At 42.3% G+C, this 21399-nt stretch overlaps 1 protein-coding gene across 3 annotated transcripts in view; it reads right to left on the bottom strand.

Moving 5' to 3' along the window:
• Positions 1 to 12828, bottom strand: part of LOC120860293 (alpha-1A adrenergic receptor) — a 119801-nt gene extending 106973 nt beyond the window's left edge. For 2 of the 3 annotated variants that reach the window (XM_040236066.1, XM_040236064.1), the window contains exons 1-2: positions 12593 to 12828; positions 9806 to 11344 (exon numbers count right to left, since the gene is read on the bottom strand). In XM_040236066.1, the coding sequence (XP_040092000.1) occupies positions 9806 to 10688 (883 nt within the window). In that variant the 5' untranslated portion in view covers positions 10689 to 11344; positions 12593 to 12828. Of the gene's footprint in view, positions 1 to 9805; positions 11370 to 12592 lie in introns of those variants that run through there. The other variant, XM_040236065.1, reaches the window with a different exon arrangement.
• Positions 12829 to 21399: the final 8571 nt, after the last annotated feature.

Here is a 21399-nt window from a genome sequence, read left to right as displayed (position 1 = left end):
TGTGTGTGTGTGTGTGTGTGTGTGTGTGTGTGTGTGTGTGTGTGTGTCCCCTGGGAGTTCATGAAAAAGATCACATCAGTTTTTGAACAGCATGTCTGAATACAGCATGAGAAAACTGGCAACCCAGGATATACAGTAATAAGTGATTAGTATGGTCAATGTATACAATAAACTTACAAATGGAAAAGAAGTAAAACTCAGTGGCTTAACAAAAAAGTGGCCAAAGAGCACAGATGAGCAATTTCACAATACAAAATTGAAATAGAAATGACTGATATGGGGGGAGTGGATTTCAAATATAAAAATATGGGGGGATTTCAAATAGTAAAGAAAAATGCAGTTTCAAGATGAAAAGTCACTATACACATGTCCAGATGGAAAACCAAGTTAAAGGACTAAAAAACGGTGAATCTATCCAATGAGGAAAATGCCTTAGGAAAATTCCTCCCGCCTGAACCTGAAACCACGAAATAAGAAAACACAGCAATACCTGGGTCACTAAGTGGTGTCTCTTTCAGAGTACTGACTTGCCTGTATGCAGCTGGTTTAAAAGAGTCAGTTATTGTTCAAAGCTTTGTTAGAACTCATCGTAGACGTCTTCTGAGCCTGAGGCACATTCTTTGGAATATGATGGTAAATCTCAAATGACAGATTTGTCTTGTGGAAAGAACCACAATTAATTTAAAGCCAAGTCTGGTTAGACTATTTGTGATCAGGGAAAACTTTTCTCATAAATCTGCTCTGGAGGCAATGACAACAAGAGGCATTTGAGAACTCCGTGGCAGCTCGCGGAAATAAATATTTTCAGCCTCGAGTGAGAAGGATCCTATTTGGCAAGGTATCTCTCACCTGTCCTGGGTCAATGTCTCCCAACTGGTCTAGCCAGTCTTCTTTTTGTTAAGCCTCTGATAATTTAAAATATAAACTTGATCATGTCATTCTTGTTCCTGGTCATCTTCAAATAAAAACACAAACTCATAAAAATGACCCTAAAGGCTTATTCAGTTAGCTCCCTTTTTCTCCAGCTTCAGTCCAGTCTTATCAGAGTCTTTATCCATCTCATTCCCTCCAGTCTCCTTTTAACCAATGAACAGCTCCTTGGTCTACAGATCTCAGCCCCAAAGATCAAGGTCAAGAAGGTCAAGCTCTCCTTCCCAGCAAGCCTATTCTACCCTCTTGCCCAGGGTCACTCTTATCCACAGGCCATGTTTCCAAGGTACCACTCCATCCTCTTCCTTGTACACAGTTCTGGTGTTTTTATGTGGTTATCTGATTCACGTCTATCTCCTCATGGAGATTAGAAGCCTGCAGGAAGGCAAACACCCAGGTTGTTTTTACATGGTTACATTTCATAAAGCCCAATATATGGCACATTCTTGATAAGTAACTGGAAGATGAGAAATGCTGCCTGATACAGTTGTGAGGAAGATATACTGGAAGATGGTTGCAATAATTCCCTTATCCCTTTGCGAATCTGCTCTCTCACCAGGAGGTGAGTCTGTTTCCCTCCCCTTGAAGGAATACTGGCCTCGGTGACTTGGTTTTCCTGCAGAATGAGGCAGCAGTGACCCTGGGCCAGGTATGGGTCTTGTGTTTCAGAAGCAGTTTCTGAAGCAGCCTGGCAGTTTCTGCCCCGATTCTCTTGGAGAGGAGTGCCACACTGCAGGAGAGCTGGCTTCAACTACTGGGGGAAGAGTGGCCACCAAGTCTAACATCCCAACAGCCCAATAACCTAGACCTTGACTCATAACTGCCCTACAGTCGCAAGCCATAGCAGGATTGTTGACTTAAGTTTCCAAGTTTTGAGATGATTTGTGGTACAGCAAGGGGCTTCCCCCATGGCTCAGCTGGTAAAGAACCTGCCTGCCAATGTAGGAGATGCAAGAGATGTGGGTTCAATCCCTGGGTCAAGAAGATCCCCTGGAGAAGGAAAGGATAATCCTTGGAGAAGAAAATAGCAACTCACTCCAGTATTCTTGCCTGGGAAATCCCATGGACAGAGGAGCCTGGGGACCACAGTCTATGAGGTCACAAAGAGTTGGACACGACTTCACACACACACCTACCTATGTGATGCAGCTAGAGTAACTGAAAAACTGGTCTCTTATCTTAAAGTCAAAGTGGTTCTTAGATTCTCTCCACACCATAATCTCTCAGAAGTCAGCCTTTTCCATAAGAATCAGGGGCCTGTTCTTTTGTACCTGCAGCAAAGAAATGTAATTTCTAACTGGCCTGGGCATCCACAAGCATCATTCTATGTCTTTATGTGCACTCACCCCTTTTTCTTGCTACTTTTCACATATCACCATCTGAAACTTGCTATGTATTGAATTGTGCAGATTTTCAGCTCCACTAGGGCAAGGATTTGTCTTTATCTCCAGGGATTCTCTAGCTACCTGGCACATAGGAGATGCTCAATGAAATTTTGCTGAATGAATAAATGACTATGCCTCACTGCTTCCACCTGGTAATCATCTTGCCTGCATTGCCTTCTCCTGGACACTGCATCTTAAAACATTCTCCCTCCTTACCATGTGCTGTCTTTTTAAAAAAACATCTATAAACTTTTTTAAAAATTATTTTTTAATTGGCCATACCATGTGGCATGTGAGATCTTAGTTCCCCGACCAGAGATCAAACCCACAGACTCTACAGTGGAAGCATGGCATCTTAACCAGTGGACTGCCAGGGAAGTTGCTGTGCTGTCTTTTTTTATTTTAAAATAATTCTCAAATAGTAATGTCCATCTGAACCACAGCTCAGCCCAGTGCTCTCTCCTTTCATTCAGAGATGATGGCAATGGCTCAGTGCAATAATAATACTTATTTTGAATGTAAATCAGATGTGTCCAGAGTTCTGATGCATATAACCAAGTGTTCAGTAAATGCTTCCCGCCTCCCCCCAATCCCCTTGTTTCTGATGCTTTCTTTTGCCCAGACCTCCAAAGGTATCCACTCTTCATGGCAACATCCCACATCAACATATGTCAGTAATGATCCGTGAAATGTAGGAATTCAGATAAGATTAACATTTATTGCCATTTGCTCTGTGCTAGGTGCTATACTAGGCAGCTGACCCATATAACATCCCATATTTTATGAAAAAAGAAAGCCTAGGTTGAAATCTCAGGTCAATACTTTCTCCATCCAGCACACTGCCTTTGGTACCAGTCGGCTCTAGACAAAAGAATGTAACAGGCAAAGATGAAACACACACTCCAGGTCCCAAGGTTCCTTGAGGCACAGTTTATACCCTTCCTTCTTTCATATGTTGAAGGCTGCTGCTGCTGCTAAGTCACTTCAGTCGTGTCCGACTCTGTGCGACCCCATAGATGGCAGCCCATCAGGCTCCCCTGTCCCTGGGATTCTCCAGGCAAGAACACTGGAGTGGGTTGCCATTTCCTTCTCCAATGCATGAAAGTGAAAAGTGAAAGTGAAGTCGCTCAGTCGTGTCCAACTCTTTGCGACCCCATGGACTGCAGTCTACCAGGCTCCTCCATCCATGGGATTTTCCAAGCAAGAGTACTGGAGTGGGGTGCCATTGCCTTCTCCAGTGTTGAAGTCTAACAGCTTCAAATTCTCTTTATTTAGCTTCTTGATCAAAACTTGTTTTCTAAGAACGTTCACTCTAGGACTTCACTGGTGGTTCAGTGGTTAAGAATCCACCTGCTAATGCAGGGGACATGGGTTTAATCCCTGTCCAGAAAGATCCCACATGCCTTGGAGCAACTGAGCTCTTGCTCTAGACCTGATAAGCTGCAGCTACTGAGACCGTATGCCCTAGAGCCCATGCTCCACAACAAGAGAAGCGAATGCAAAGGGAAGCCTGCTTACTGGAACTGGAGAAAGTCCCTGCACAGCAGAAAAGACCAAGCACAACCAAAAATAATAAAAATAAATAAGCAAAAATAAACTTTAAAAAATTCACTCTAAGGTATAAATGACTGATCATTACGTCAAGTGTGATCTCCCTCCCCTGAAGGGGTTCTCGGTTTCAGGAAAATATTTAGGATATGGGAAGATGACAAGTCTAGCAAGACTTAGACTTGAAGGCAGAAAAGTCAGATTTCTACCTGTAATCAGGCTATTCAGCCCACCAACCAACCCAGCCCTGGTGGGGAAGAACTGGGGAGAGAGTGAAGTATGGAGTCCATGGGGAGACAGAGCCTTCTTACAAATCCAGAGGGGCCTTCACAATGAGATGGGAGGTTCCCCCTCACCTGATTATCCTGGTCTGGTTCCTGCACAGGTGGGTGCTTCATCCCTCAGCTTTGCACAGTACACCCACCCCTGCTCTGGTTTCAGTTTCCAAACCCTCTGTCCTCTGGCAGCTGAGGGCAAACCCATAAGCTCTCTTCCCAAGAGACTACTTGTCCTACTTAAGAGCTCATGTCCCTTGGGTATAATAACATAATGGCATATTTATTCTTCTCTCCACATTTTGCATGAAAAATGTACTTAAGATCGTTACTAAAAACAAACAACATCTCACTGATGGCTCACGAGATATAGTGCAGTCTTCAAGTCCCTGCTTAGTTAACTGCGATACGTCTAGATGCTTCTGTAGTGATTTCCAGACATCGTTCACTATTCTATTCCTTAGCATTTGTAATATCACTTTGAGGACCAATCTCATAGATTTGTGACCATTGTTTTCAATTTGTCTCCTTAACTAGACTGTGAGACCCTTGAGGGCAGGGTCTGTGCTTTGGTCAACTTTTTGTTCTAACACAGTGCCTGGCACTTATTATACAGCCAGTCACTCTGGGAAGAAACAATGTCTTACTTGTTTGGTGTCAAAAAGAAACTGTGGATCATAGATTTGGTAGGCTTGGTGATCTTGTGCCCATTTTCACTTCAACATTACCAGCTTCCCAAGACAGCAGATCCACAAGAGAAGCTCTGATAAGACCAGAGTCTCCTTTTCCCTAGATGGACTCAAGAGCCAATCTATCACGCTCATCTTGGATAGCTAAGCCACCACTGGAAGTCTCAAACTCCCAGTCACCCATCCTTATCTGAGCTGTTCCCACCATCTGGCTCTGTATGACCCCTAATCCAATCTAGGAGCCTCAGGAGATGTGGTTCGATCCCTGGGTCGAGAAGGTCCCCTGAAAGAGGAAATGTCAACTCACTCCAGTATTCTTTTCTGGATAATCCCATGGACAGAGGATACGAATGGGCCACAGTCTACAGGGTCACAAAGAGTCAGACTGAGTGAGCACACAAACAGCAAAATCTGACCTATGTTCCTTCACAGTCTCCCCTTCTTTACTTCGGCCCCTAGATATAATCAGTCATCAGCAACATTCCTTATCATTCCCAACCTCTTAGCTGTGAGAGACCAGCATTCAGCCTTCTTGATTGGTCTTCCCTTAAATATATGACCTTAAGTCTCAAACATGTCCTCAGGACCTCCTGGTAACTCTAGAAAATTTCCATAATCTATTTACTCTCTCACCTCAAAGACTGATTGTTCACATTTTCTTTTACTCCTCAAACTACCATCACTTCCTATTCCTTCCTCCCTCTTAGTTGATGATCTTAATTATTTTTTTCTTTCCAACTCAATTTATATTCCCTATTTTCAATAAATTGATACCACAGGACATTTTCATAAACACTTAGATATTTGGTTCATTCCTTTTTAATGATGAGCAGAATTATACAGAAGGGAACCCAAAGAAAGAGAAATTAAGCTGATGTATACTTTCATCTGACTACAATTTGCTCCTGATGTATAAAGCCAGGCTGAAGCCATCAGCATTATCTACATCTAAAATTTAACTCTCACAATGATGCTTTTGGTTTAGTGGGAACATTTGTTTTTTAAAAATGAATGTTTTCTATTCTCTTAGTCATTCTGAAATTAAAATCAGCTTAGTTTTAAAAATACATAAATTTCATCAAATTTTGAGATGACCATGAGTGTTATTTCATGGAGAACATGCATGTATTTGGAAGTGATCTTGACCTTTCCCTTCCTTACCTACTGCCTCTGTGCTCACACACTCTGGCTTCCCCATCATTTTCAAACCCTCTTGAGTCCTCCCTTGCCTGTACCATCAGGATCTCTCTAGGCCATCATTTCCATCAGAAAATAAACATGATATCCTATCTCCCACCTTTGAAAATTTCCCTAGATCCTTGTAGCTACACTGCCTTTCCCTGTCCCACAGGCTAGTAAAACCCTTTCACATCACCTTTCATTCTCTTAAAAAAGTGCACAATCAGGCTTTCGTTTCCATCACTCCACTGAAACTACTGTCCTCAGAGAAAGTGTTAGTTGCTCAGTTGTGTCCAACTCTTTGTGACCCAATGGACTATAGCCTGCCAGGCTCCTCTGTCCATGGGATTCTCCAGGCAAGAATACTGGAGTGGGTTGCCATTTCCTTCAGGACTTCCTCATATCACCAAAGACCTCTACAAGGCCAAGTCCAGTGTGGATTCCCAGTCCTCCTCTGACTTGGTCTAGCAACTGCATGTGACAGCTGATGTCTCCTGCCTTCATCAGTTTCCGGGACATCACCTTCTTCTACCTCCCTGGCCACTCCTTCTCAGTTTCTTTTGCTGATCATTTCTCTTCCTTTTCCTGACCCTCAAATATCAGGGTCCAAGGCTCAGTCTTCATCTCTCTTTTCTCTCCACACTTTCTCACTTGCATATCCTTCCATTTCTGTGGACATATGTTGATGTGTCCCAAGTTTATATCATAAACTTGGATAAACATAAACAGCTTCCCCTCTTAGCTCCAAATACATGTATGTAACTGCCTACTTGACATACCTACTTGTGCATCTAATAGACACTTCTCAGCATGGACTGTATAAAATAAGCACTTGTGCTTCACATTCCTGCCAGCCCCTTACCACTCCATGATTCTTTAGTTTCTCCAATCTCAGGAAATACTACTATTTACCCAGTTGTTAGGGCCTAAAACCCAAAAGTTATCTCTACTCCTCTCTTTTTTTCATATGCTATGTCCAAATTTAATGTTGGCTTAAAGCTCAACATTCAGAAAACTAAGATCATGGCATCTGGTCCCGTCACTTCATGGCAAATAGATGGGGAAACACTGGAAACAGTGGCTGACTCTATTTTTTTTAGCTCCAAAATCACTGCAGATGGTGACTGCAGCCACGAAATTAAAAGACGATTACTCCTTGGAAAGAAAGTTATGACCAACCTAGACAACATATTAAAAAGCAGAGACATTACTTTGTCAACAAAGATCTGTCTAGTCAAGACTATGGTTTTTCCAGTGGTCATGTATGGATGTGAGAGTTGGACTGTAAAGAAAGCTGAGTGCTGAAGAATTGATGCTTTTAAACTGTGGTGTTGGAGAAGACTCTTGAGAGTCCCTTGGACTGCAAGGAGATCCAACCAGTCCATCCTAAAGGAGATCAGTCCTGGGTGTTCAGTGGAAGGACTGATGTTGAAGCTGAAACTCCAATACTTTGGCCACCTGATGTGAAGAGCTGATTCATTTGAAAAGACCCGGATGCTGGGAAAGATTGAGGGCAGGAGGAGAAGGGGATGACAGAGGATGAGATGGTTGAATGGCATCACTGACTCAATGGACATGAGTTTCGGGGTTGGTGATGGACAGGGAGGCCTGGCGTGCTGCAGTTCATGGGGTTAAAAAGAGTCGGACATGACTGACCAACTGAACTGAACTGGGATCACTTTGAACCATGCCCACCTGTTTTACCTGAGTACAGGGCTTCCCCACTTTTCCCTTCTTGATGTCTCCAACAGTCTCCTAAGTGGTCTCCCTGTTCCAACTCTTATCTGGGAAACAGCCCTCACTCCTCCCAGCAGCCAGAACCATTCTTTAAAAATATAAGACCAGTCACTCACGTGCTAAAGCCTCTCTGGTTGGATGACTTCCCATCACAATTAGAATAATACGCAAATTCGACTTTGGCCTAAAAGACAGGTCAGGTTCCTTGCCAGCTCTGCACTGGCTATTGCCTCTGCCCAGAAAACTCTCCCTCCTAGAATGTGCAAAGCTTGCTCCTCACTTCAGTCAGGTCTTTGCTCAAATATCACCTCTTCAGAGAGGACTTTCCATGCCATTCACCACACTGTCATCCCAGTCTCTATCTTATTATCCTGTTTACTTTTAAAATAGTGCTTGTTAATCCTTGACTTTTAAAGGTATATTTGTTTGTTTTTGTCTATTTCCCCCCAAAGATTGCAAACATCTCAGTGCAAGGACTTTTCTGCCTTGTTCACCCTAAGTGTCTAGAACAAGTGCTTAATAAATACAATAATTGACAGGTGAACAGATGCATAACTAAATGTGCAAACTTCAAGAGGAAGGGATGGGATGCAGATGATAGGTAAGGAGGCAGTGGCTCAGGTAAAGAAGGTTGTATAAAGAAGGTTGTATAAATACAATCAAAGCTGTGATGTCGTTCTAGAAGCAGAGAATGCAATAATGATGAAAGGCCAGGGAATGGACTTGGAAGGGCCTCTCAAGCAGCCGTGTTGGGTAGAAATTTCTGCAATGATCGAAATACTCTATATCTCTGCTGTAAAAGGCAGTAGCCCCTGGCCACATGTGGCTGCCGAACACTTGAAATGGTCCAGTGGGACTAAGCAACTGAATACTAATTTTCTTTAATTTTAACTTACATTCAATAGACACATGGGGCTAGTGGTTATGATAGTAGACAGCAAAGCTTTAGAACTTGAAGAATTCCTTCCCCTGACTTGTGATTTTGGAATAATAACATATACCTCACTTAGTTATTGAGAGGACTAATGATATCAAATTGTTAATGTCTGAAACATAGTTAGCCCTCAAAAAATAATAGCTGCAATGACCACTCAGTGTTGCCAATAAAAGGACTTTCAGTACATGCCATGTAAATTGACCCTAAAGTACAGACATCTATGACTTTTTATTGTAATTTTTTGTTTGCTTGAGCTAGTGGATAACCAATGTGTGTGGGTCTACATTTGAGCTCACAAACTAAAAATAGTAAACAACCATTCTAGGTTGTCAGGAAGGCCTTCCGGAGGTAAATAATGAATCCAAGTGCATCAGCTTGCTGACACTTATAATGAATTAATTAGTTTTGACAACAGCTCATTCAGCATTTGTGAAAATTGGATCTGTAACATTACTGTTTGGGTTAATACTTAGCATTAAAATAAAGGGGAATGTATTTACTTATTGGAAACAGTATATTGAATTCTTTAAAGGTTAAACTGTTTTGGAGATATATTTTTTCTTGCCAGTAGCTCGTTATAGTTTCTTCCACACAGAATCCAGAAAACAAAATGAACACAGATATAGAACATAAGCAGACCATTTTCACTAACCCTTAGGAATAATCTAATCTAATAATCAAATTGCACAAGTTTGTTCAGGATAAGCATCGTGCTTATTTTTAGGCCAAGAGAATTTGCAGTCCACAGCAGCAGAGATGAAAGTGACATTCCATTGCCCCTGCCTAAGTGCCTGGTGGAGGAGACTCAGAGACTTGAAATCCAAGGATGGATGTTTTTAAGTTAAACACAGGCTTAAAAGCATTAGCAGAAGTTAATGTTCTTATTAAGAAGACCAATTAATCTGCATCAGTGGCAAACCGCTTTGCAGTAGTCGAAAAAGTGCCCTAGGACTGAATATAAGTGAGACTGGAGCAGAAAGGGAATGAAATTCTACTTTTCTATAGGGAAGTCTTTCCTAACTGCCCTCCTAGCTTTGCCGTTTGAAATGCAGATCCTTTCTCGTCCACCCATGACTGTGAGTCTAGGATAGCAGAAGGGGAAGAGCTGATGATGTAAAGACTTACCAATGGGCATCACTAAGAAAAAAGGCAGCCAGCAGAGGACGAAGCAGCCGACCACGATGCCCAGCGTTTTGGCCGCTTTCTTCTCGCGCGAAAATTTGAGCAGTCTCACGGAGAAGTGCGTCTTGTTCTTGGCGCTGGTCACCCCGCTGCCTCCTACCGGGGCGTTTTTGCGATGGATGCGGAGCGTCACCTGCTCCGAGTCTGACTTGTCGGTCTTGAGGCCCGACTTGAGGCCCCGGCTCTCCCTCTTGGCCACCACGTAGACCCGGCAGTACATGACCAGGATGATGGTCAGCGGCACGTAGAAGGACCCCAGAGCCGAGAAGAGCACGTAGCCCGGCTCCTCGTTGATCTGGCAGATGGTCTCGTCCTCCGGGGCCGGCTGCCTCCAGCCGAAGAGGGGCCCGATGGAGATGACCAAAGAGAGCGCCCAGACGCAGAGCAGGGCCATGAGGCCCCTCTTCTGAGTGACGATGGTGGGGTAGCGCAGAGGATAGCTCACGCCGATGTAGCGGTCGATGGAGATGATACAGAGTCCCATGATGGAAGCCGTGCAGCACAGGACGTCCACCGCCGCCCAGACATTGCAGAAGACCCTGCCGAAGGCCCAGTAGCCCAAGATCTCGAAGATAGCGGAGAAGGGCAGCACCGTGGAAGTGAGGAGAAGGTCGGCCACGGCCAGGTTGACGATGTAGTAGTGTGTGACCGAGTGCAGGTGCCGGTGGCAGGCCACGGAAAGGATCACGAGGATGTTCCCCAGCACCCCGAAAAGGATGAGGCCCCCCAAGATCACCCCGAGCAGAATGGCCTTGGAAATGTTCACCGGTGGCGGCGGGTGGGTGCAGTTGGAGCTGTCGGAGGCATTTCCGGAGAGAAACACCATGGTCCCAGCCCCCCGGGGCCGGGGCCAGCGCAGTCCGGCTCTTGAGGGCCACCCCTCGGCGGGCGCGGAGAAGGGGAGCGAGGGAGCGGGGAGTCAAAAGCTCTCGGCTCCCAGGAGCCTCGTCTGCTGGAGTTGTCTGGGGGTAAGAGAGAACGTGCAGGGAGGAAGTAACCCCGGCCAGCCCGGGAAACCCTCAGTAGGCCACGCAAAGGGGTAGGGCTTTAAAGGCGACATGGCCAGGGGCGCGCGGAGCTGCCAGCCGACCCTCTCCACCAGTAGCGCTGGCCCGGGGCCCCGGCTCCCTCCCTATCCGAGCCTTAGCACGGAACTCAGGGAGACGCGACGCAAAATGCAATCCCAGAATTATGGGAGTCCCCTTTCCTGCACTGTCCGCTCCGTCCGAGTGAGAAGTTTGAGCATTCTGCACATAATTGGAATTCAAAACTTCAGTCTCCCCCCAACAAACCACAAGCAAGTACTGGTCTGCCGTCGACTCTCAAAGGCGGGGACCGTTGGCATCTGGGCGCCTCTCCCCACCCGCAGTTACACTCGGTGTGGCTGCATTCATGACAGATCGCGCAGGCCAAGGGGAAACGCGGATGTGAAATGTTCACCAAGAGCGAGATGGCTGCGGAGCGTAGTTTGCCAGCGTTGTCCTGAAAGAGCGCAAAGAAATGCGGTGTAAGCCAGCCGCCTCGGGGAGCGAGGCCGTGCTAGATGCGGGGTCTGACCCGGCCCGGAGCCCCGCCGACTCTGAGATCCCGAAGCGACCCGTCCTGCCGCAGCCCACCGCGCAGGAGGGGACCGCGAGCTGTGCCCAGCCGCTGGGCACCTGCCCTGGCGCGCTCCTCCTCGCGGCCTCTGGCGGTGTTCAAGGACCGAGGCAAACACACCCCAAGCTCAAGCACGGCCGGAGTGAAATTAAAATCTGAAAATAAATTAATTTAAATCTAGCTTGAAATTAAAATCTAGCCCGAGTGGCGCGATTTGAGGCTGAAGGGTATGCCGCGCCGAGCCAAGCTGATGGAAACCCGGAGGATCTACCCGGTGACCACTTGCACAGGTTGCTTCGCATTCACCTGGAGGGGGCGGCCTGGGAGAGGGAGTCGCTGAGACCCGGGGACCGCAGAGGCAGTGCCACGCGCACGCTCACGCCAGAGGAATTCACACTTGAGTGTGCGGAGCGCGCCGGTCTGTCGACCAGCCAAGCCGGCCTGAAAGCCAGGTCCAGAGCAAAGCCCTCGGGACACAACGAGGGCTGAACCCGACTCTAGGAAAGGTCCGAGAGTCCTTTCCGAGCCACAGGATCAGGGGTCCCGGAGGACTCGAGCCTCTAGCCACGCCCAGGAGGGCCCTGAGGGTTCCGGGGACGAGTGGGAGCAGGGAGCATCGCTAAGCCTAAGGGGCTTTGCTGGCGGCAGTCACTGCGGATTTTGTAGGCGTAAAAATCAAGTCCGCGAGCCGGCGGCCAGGGGACGCCTCGTATTTACCGAGCCGGGGGTCACCGTCTGCGTAAGAAAGGTAGATTTCCATAGCTGCGAGCAGACCACAGGGACTCCGGTGGGAATGCGGGGGAGTGGGGACCCACCTTGCGGCTGGGCCCCGAGGCGGGATTCCCTCAGCAAAGGCTTCTGTGAAAATCCCAAGTTCTAGAGCTCACAGGTGATAACAGAACGCAAGCAACTGCAGAAACCCGTTTCCCCTTACCCGCGGAGCGATAAATACGCTGTTAAAAACACACTTGTTAACTAGGAGATAAGTTCCCAGAATACAAGAGGGAAACGCGGTGGGATGGGGAAGGGGGGTGAAAGACGGAGCAGGAGCTTGGGGAAAGTGGGAATAGGGTCTCGCTTGAAGGCCCCGGGAGGTTTGCCCTCACCCGCCCGGCCCTGCAGCGCACTCACCTGGAGCGCGGATGCAGAGCCACTGGTGCGCGCGCGCCGCGAGAAGTGGAGCGGCCCGCGGTCCCCCGAGCAACTCCGCTGCCTCCTCCCTGCGGGGAGAGGGGACAGTCTCTCCCACCAAACAGTTCCCGGTCGTTTTGCACCCTCTGACTCACCCCTCTACCAGAGACGTCTTTAAGATCCTGGCTCACAGACGCTTTACCTGGAGATTTTAACAATAAAGAAACCAGAAAAAGAAAAAAAAAATACAGTCAAGCAATAACTCCACCTTCGCCCTTTTAATATTCAGCTCCCCTACATCAGCAAAGACTGGCAAGGAACTTTGCGGCTCTCGCTGACGTAACACAGTCAGTAGCCCCGGCTAGTACCGTAATTTCCTGCTGTTACCGTATTACTCGGCGGTAATAGGCCCTACGCGCCCACTAGATTTTTTGTTTTGTTTCTTAATTTTTGGCTTTTGCCTTTTACCTTGAGTGAATTAGGTTCTCGCTTTACTTTAAGAAAGTGTGTGAGAGGAGAGGAGGAAGCGGGGAGAAGGAATTTTTTTATTTGTAGTAAATAACTTCTTTACATGATCCTGATTTTAAAAATAAAGAAAAATAGACATTTGCCAGACAAGTATTACAGTGAGTATGATGTGTTCAAAGAAATGCCCAGTAGATTTACTTTTGAACAGCTTGATTCAATTAACGCTTGGACTAGGTTCTGTTAAAATCGAAAAGAAGTGTATTGTTATGACAAATATGCAGGTGAATTATATTATTTGCAGATGTTTTAAGAAGAATGTAAAATCAGATAACTTTCAATAAATCTGATTGTAATAAAATTATAATTCCAGAAGAATAAAGTGAGCATATCTAAGCCTTTTGAAATATGATTTACTTCTCATTTCTGCAGACAAATGGATTAAGAAAGCATGTTGGTTCCACTGCAGTTTCTTACACAGCTTAGTGTTTTTAAAGTGCTATTATTTCCAGTTTCCATAAGAAAATATATCCTTTAAAAGAGTGCTGTTGTCTAGTCACTAAGTGATGTCTCTTTTGTCATTCCATGGACTGTAGCCTGACAGGCTATTCTGTCCATAGGATTTCCCAGGCAAGAGTGCCGAAGTGGGTTGCTATTTCCTCCTCCAAAGGATCTTCCTGACTCAGGAATCAAATCCATGTCTCTTGTGTCCCCTCTATTGGCAGGGAGATTCTTTACCACTGGTGTCACCTGGGATGTATGCCCCCCTCCACCGCCCCCCCCGCCTCCCCCCCACAAAAGAGTATTACTTCTCTTTAATTTTCTTAATGAATGAATAATTAGAGTTCGAATAGTTGACATTGCCAGTATTATTTACTTTTTTTTTTTGGATAAATCCGATGTGCTTTTTACCTTACAGTTGAATAAAGTTATCTGTGTTTTGGAATATGGGGGAAATGCCAGAATTTTCTCCATTCTTGATTCCCATCTCCTAAGTCCTCTCCTTTCATTTTTATTGATTCAGGCAAAACACTCTGTTTGTAAAATATAATAGGTTCTGTTAAATAGTAACAGAGAGGTAAGCACTTGAATTCCCTCCCCTTAACAGAAGTTTATTATTACCTTTTTCAAGAGAAATGTTTGGAAGGCTTTTATCATAGCAATATACCTCAAAATATCTCATAGAAATGCCCTCAGGAAGATCAGGGGAGGAGGAAGCAGGGAGAAGGGACTTTTTTGCTTCATCCAAGACCTAGTGTATAGATGACCTCTTTCTTAAGAACAATGCCATTCTACCCCTACATCTATAGGAGTGGTCCCGACACATCTGGAGAAGTAAATGGCAACCCCCTCCAGTATTCTTGCCTGGAGAATCCCATGGACAGAGGAGCCTGGCAGACTAAAAGTCCATGAGGTCGCAGAGTTGGACACAACTTAGAGGCTGAACAACAACAAACAACAATTGACACTTACCATGTTTAATTAGACTTTAATACTATTTGATTAATTTTTTGACTTGACTTTAATATTATTTTAAAAATAAATACACAAACGGCTTTTTTATCCATAAACTGAGTTCTGTGTTGAAGGAGAAGCAGACGTGAGAGGAGACAGGAAATCTGGGTTTGCCTCATCCTTAAGTCACTTGCTCTCTGAGATGTAGTCCCCTGGGTTGGAGAGGCTGTATCAGTTCCCTGAGACTCCTACATCTTATCATCCAATATGTATACAAAGTCTGTTCTTCAGAAATCCCACCCACCAGAGGACTATATTACTGTTTAGTTTCTTATCCATTAACTTTTTAGCATGAATGTAAGCTTTCTGGTAAGATCTGTTCCATGGTAGATAAGGAAATAGTGTAATCAAGAAGAGCAAGTAAAAATTGCTCAACTCTGTGGGGTCAAAATGTACAAAGACTTTGAAACTCTCCATCTCCCATCCCTAACTAACAAGCATAATCACAATCCCAGCCCACTCAACAGAGAAACCTGAGCCAGCTCTTTATTTCCAGCTTGGCCCCGGGATGGTGCCAGGTAGCTCTTTCAAATCTGCTTCTAAACCTGTGAACATCAACATTTGCTAAACTAACTCTCAGAACCAATCTTTCCGTAGCTAATCACAGACTGGCTAATAGGAAACTATTCATCTCCTTAAAGAATGGTTGACATGGATGCCTCAGAAGATGTTCAGTGAGATCCATGAGAAGGGGCAGTGAGGTCAGAGTAGGCTGTGAAGTGGTAAAGGTCTGTTCCTGCCCTCCTGTGAGACCAGGATGAAACTCACTTTCACTTTTTCACTCTGGAGACAAGAAAGATTGAAAAACAGATCAGGGAGAACTGCTATTTGCTTACAGGAAATCTGTAAGTACAGGAATATCAGGACATTGCAATAGTGCATTCGGCTGCCTCAAGCATCAATAATGTGCAGCATATCCAGGAAAAAAAAAATCTCCTCACAAATCTTCACATGTGCTGTGGGCTGAAGCCTTCATTCCTATGCAACAGTGGTACACAGTGCACGATGCCTTCTGCTTTTCTTTTCCTTTCAGAACTTCCACAGGAATTCCTCTCATTGGTAGATTATAACCCCAAATATGGCTGGCAGAGATTCTTCCATCCACTGGAATGCAGAGAGGAACATAGAGAAGGGAAAATAATTCTAAGTGACTGATGGGTAATTTGGTATAATGTCCACTGGTATTTTTATAGTGGGGTTTCCCCTTTTTGTCTTATTGGTTTGTAAGTACTCTTTACATATTATGGCAGACATGAAAATGTGCCATCAAGTTCTCCTGATGCATAACTGACTGACAGTCCCACATTTTGTCCTTCTGAATCCATCCCTATGCTTATGCTATACTTCCTATGGGCTACTTCCAACCAATGGCTAAGCATGGAAGAGGTTCTACTGCAAGCCTGTTACTATAAGACCTGGGATTTCCTGAATGGGGGACTTTGTCTCATGTGCTCCTCATTGGCTGGCCAAAACTTTCTTCTAACTGTGCAACAGTCTGATATATTTCTTTCCTAGTACTTCTTCCTTCCTCTCTTCTTCACAGGATTCTGATTTAGATCATAGTTTGAAGGCTCTCTTTCTCCAACTTTCCCTTTTTCCTTCATAAGAATTTCCCCCTTATATCTTTTGTATGATTAATCATGTCTCTGTGTCTGTTTCAGTTCAGTTCAGTTCAGTCACTTAGTCATGTCCGACTCTTTGCGACCCCATGAATTGCAGCACACCAGGCCTCCCTGTCCATCACCAACTCCTGGAGTTTACCCAAACTCAAGTCCATCTAGTCAGTGATGCCATCCAACCATCTCATCCTCTGTCGTCCCCTTCTCCTCCTGCCCCCAATCCCTCCCAGCATCAGTGTCTTTTACAATGAGTCAACTCTTCGCATGAGGTGGCCAAAGCATTGGAGTTTCAGCTTCAGCATCAGTCCTCCCAGTGAATACCCAGGACTGACCTCCTTTAGGATGGACTCGTTGGATCTCCTTGCAGTCCAAGGGACTCTCAAGAGTCTTCTCCAACGCCACAGTTCAAAAGCATCAATTCTTCGGTGCTCAGCTTTCTTCACAGTCCAACATTTCTGCTTTATGGACTATGCCAAAGCCTTTGACTGTGTGGATCACAACAAAATGTGGAAAATTGACAAAGAGATGGGAATACCAGACCACCTGACCTGCCTCTTGAGAAATCTGTATGCAGGTCAGGAAGCAACAGTTAGAACTGGACATGGAGCAACAGACTGGTTCCAAATAGGAAAAGGAGTACGCCAAGGCTGTATATTGTCACCCTGCTTATTTAACTTTTATGCAGTGTACATCATGAGAAACGCTGGGCTGGATAAAGGACAAGCTGGAATCAAGATTGCTGGGAGAAATATCAATAACCTCAGATATGCAGATGACAGCATCCTTATGGCAGAAAGTGAAGAGGAACTAAAATGCCTCTTGATGAAAGTGAAAGAGGAGAGTGAAAAAGTTGGCTTAAAGTTCAAACATTCAGAAAACGAAGATCATGGCATCCGGTCCCATCACTTCATGGGAAATAGATGGGGAAACAGTGGAAACAGTGTCAGACCTTATTTTTTTGGGCTCCAAAATCACTGCAGATGGTGATTGCAGCCATGAAATTAAAAGACCCTTACTCCTTGGAAGGAAAGTTATGACTAACCTAGACAGCATATTCAAAAGCAGAGACATTACTTTGCCAACAAAGGTTCGTCTAGTCAAGGCTATGGTTTTTCCAGTGGTCATGTATGGATGTGAGAGTTGGACTGTGAAGAAAGCTGAGCACCGAAGAACTGATGCTTTTGAACTGTGGTGTCTGTTTACTGGGGTAAAAAATTGACATATATATCAAGGATGTCAGCCCTTTGTAATATATGTTGTCATTTCTTCCAGTCACAGATAGTTAAAGGAAAACACCTCATGAATTTATATATACATATGAATTCTTAAATAAAACATAAAGAATAGAATTTTTGAAAAAAATTGACAAATTTCCATCAATATTCAATACTTTGCAGTTTGATAAAAGATACAAAAGGGCAAGATTAAAGTATAACTTTAATTGGGAGCAAATATTGTAAAATGTGTAACACACTAAAATTATTTTCTGGAGTATATATGTTCTACTGTCTAACCTTTGTCGTTTCTGAAAAGTCAGACAAATTTATATTATTTTGTCACTGTAGATAATATATAGTTTTTGTTTTCCAGCTGATTCACATTGGTCAGCTGATGAAAATGTGACCAGAGGCTTGAAGGAACCTAACCCTGAATTTCCCAGAAATGGTTCCATACTCACTAACTCAGTGTTTGCAGTGACTGTATAGAACATAACTACCATGAATGTGAATAAACTGTGTATGTCTGTCTGGGTATGTCTGTACACACACACATACACAGTGTGCATATGCACATGTATATATAGATAATCCAGAATTTATAATTGTTATATGCAGGATTGCTATGACAAAATACTCCACTATTTCCAGAAGTTAGAAATGTCATTTGAATTTTAATGAGTTCATTGATTTTCAACAGAAATCTTACCAGAATTTTAGTTGTAATTGCAAGAGTTAGATTGTAGAGAATTAACATATTTATAATAGTTCTATTTCTCCTCTTACTCAAAATATATTTTTTAATAATTGAAAAAAATTTTTTTCATAAACATCTGGCCTGACTTTGGTTAGTAATTTTTAGATAACTTATATTTCTTGTTCTTATTATAAATAGTGTCTTTTCCTTATTTGATTTGACTTCCAATAGTTAGGATGATGTTTGTATATCTTTTGCTAATAATTTGTTAAATTGGTTCCCATCTATTTCTAATTTGCTAAGTGGCTTTTAAAAATTCTTCTCACTTTTAAGGTTTTATGATTTTTCATTTTTAATTTATTAATATGGTGAATTACATAGATTGATTTTTATATTGAATATTTTTCTGCTCTTAATTTATGAATACTACTTAGTCCTAATATAATATTTTCTTTTATATACTTTAAATTCCATTTTTTGGTAATTTATTCATAATTTTTCCTAGTGCTATTTACCAGTAAGATTGGATTATGATTTTCTTTTCTAATATTTTAATCTATTCTGCTTTGAAATTATAATTGTACTCACCAAAAAAATGATATCTGGCTCTCCCTCTTTTTCTGTTCTCTGGGACAGTATAAATAAATTAGGAAATCTGTTATTTGAAGATTTTGCAAATTCAAGTACATTTTTATTTCACATTTACTATTGAAAGATAGTTTTATTGGTGATAAAATTCTAAGTTAACATTGATTTTTCTCTTTAGTATTTAGAAGATTAATTCTTTTATGCTATTACTCATTTTTTGCTGCTGATAATTTTGCTATCAGTCTAACTGGCATTTGTGTGTAATCTTTTATCTCCCTAGTAGTTTTTATTTTTACCTTTTATGTTCTGCATTTTCATAAAAATGTGAATTTGTTTCCAGTCTGTTGAGTACTATGGTGTCTTTTCAGAGTGATTATTTCTGAACAATTTCCATCTGTTATTCTTCATTTAAACTTTAAAAATTGAAATAAAACACAGGTTCAGAAAAGTGCACCAACTGTAAATGTGCAACCTGATGGATTATCACAATCACCGAGATTCTGAACAAGAGCACTTCCAATTCCTCACAGTCTCTTTCATCGGTAATTACATTCTTTCCTAAAGGTAATCACTATCTCAATGTCTAACTTTATACTTATGTTTATTTTTGAATTTTATTTAAATCATACAATATATATTCAATCATGTCTAGCTTCTTTAGTTCAGGATTACATTTATGGGATTCAATCATGCTTTTCATATATATCATATGGATCATTTATTGATGCTGCTTTATATTAATAGTATTTAAGTGTATAAACAAGCTAATATTTTATTATCTTTTCTTTTTTATTTAAATTTATTTATTTTAATTGGAGGCTAATTACTTTACAATATTGTATTGGTTTTGCCATACATCAACATGAATCTGCCACAGGTGTTCAACTATTACCAATAATCTTGCAATGAACTTCATGTGAAGATTTTTGGTGCACATGGCCAGAATTTCCATTGGATATATTTCCTAGAAATGGAATTACTGGATCTTAGGGCAAAGTATAAATTAAAGGTGTTCTACTTTAGTATATATTGATGCATACTTTTGCAAAGTAGTTGTACTAGTTACATTCCTATCAGAGGTACAAGCATGTCTATTGTCAGTCTTCTTAATTTTAACCATCTTGGTGTGTATGTAGAAATAGCTTATTGTGGCTTTAGTTTGCATTTTTCCTGATTACTAATGAATTTGAGAAACTTTTTATATATTTATTGGTTGACTATCTTTTTTGTGCAGTGTTCAGGTCTGTTTTTGAAATTCCTATTGAGTTATCTGATATTGTTTTCTTATTAGTTTTCTTTAAAATAAAATTTTCATGTACACCCGTGGTGGATTCATGTCAATGTATGGCAAAACCAATACAGAATTGTAAAGTAAAATTAAAAAAATAAATAAATAAAATAAAATTTTCATTGAGGGATAAAATGTGAAGAAAAAAAAACAACCAATAAAATCATTACTGTACAGCTAGCTAGAATACTCACAAAGGAAACATCCTGACTAAGAAATCTATCCTTACCAGAATCCCAGGAGGACCTTTCATGCTCACTCCTAATTATTACCATCCCTTTCCTTCCCAAAATTAACAACTATACTGGCTTCTAAGATCAGAGGTTAATTTTGCCTATTTTTTACATTTATGTGATTGGAGTCCATCTCTTTCCTTCCCAAAATTAACAACTATACTGGCTTCTAAGACCAGAGGTTAATTTTGCCTATTTTTTACATTTATATGATTGGAGTCCCATATATATATATTTGTATTTAGTATCAATCGTACATTATGAGAGTCACCTTATTATTGCATATAGCATTAGTTTATTTCTTCTCAAGCTTCTAGACTAGTGCTTTCCAATAAACCTCTGCAACAATAGAAATTTCCATAATGGAAAAGAATACTAAAAAATAAGAATGTATGTGTGTATAATTGATTCACTTTGCTGTGCAGCGTTAATTAACACAACAGAGTAAATCAACCATACTTTAATAGAAACATTGTCTAGTTTATATGTGGCACTATTTGGTCACCCTATGCCTATTAGAAGCTTCCCCTGCAAAAGACAAAATTGACCATAACATAGCAATTAAATTGCCACTTGATGAAAAGAAATACCTCTAAGTCACTGAGAAATAGTTGGTGACATTTATGAAATCAGGAGGAGAAGATTTATGAGAAGGCTGATAAATGTTGGAAGTGTGGTTTGAATATGATGAAGTTGATGTTGCTAGTGAGCTTTGTGGCAGAATACAGTTCTTCAGAGTATGGTGGTTAACAGCAGTGATTAAAACACTGAACGTTATTATCATGAGCTGGGTTCCAAATTCCTTACAGAGATATTAGCAGAAAAGAAAAGTTCCTGCTTCATGGACCTTATAATCTAACAGGAATAAGTGTTTTAGGCAACTATTTATGAGTGATTTTGTTGTCTGGAGGATGGAGCTGAGGAGACAGTTGGGTCAATCAAAAAATGTTGGCAAATGCTCATGTTTTCAAGGTGGGACATGGAAGAGGAGCTAGAAATTAATAAAGAGCTGGGAGAATAAAATACCAAAAGTTTGAGGCTTTTTTTCTTTAAGTGTCTTCTAGAGTCAAATACAAAGAATTGAAAAGAAAGATGGAAGCATTAGAGATAATTTGTATACACATTTTGTAAATGGACACACTATTTGCTATCACTATTTATGACAGTTTGTTGATGTTCTTATAT

Source organism: Oryx dammah, unplaced genomic scaffold (genome assembly GCF_014754425.2).
Source record: "Oryx dammah isolate SB20612 unplaced genomic scaffold, SCBI_Odam_1.1 HiC_scaffold_11056, whole genome shotgun sequence".
NCBI lineage: Eukaryota > Metazoa > Chordata > Mammalia > Artiodactyla > Bovidae > Oryx > Oryx dammah.
Note: the sequence above shows the minus strand (reverse complement) of the source record. Positions and strands in the feature narration are given on the sequence as shown.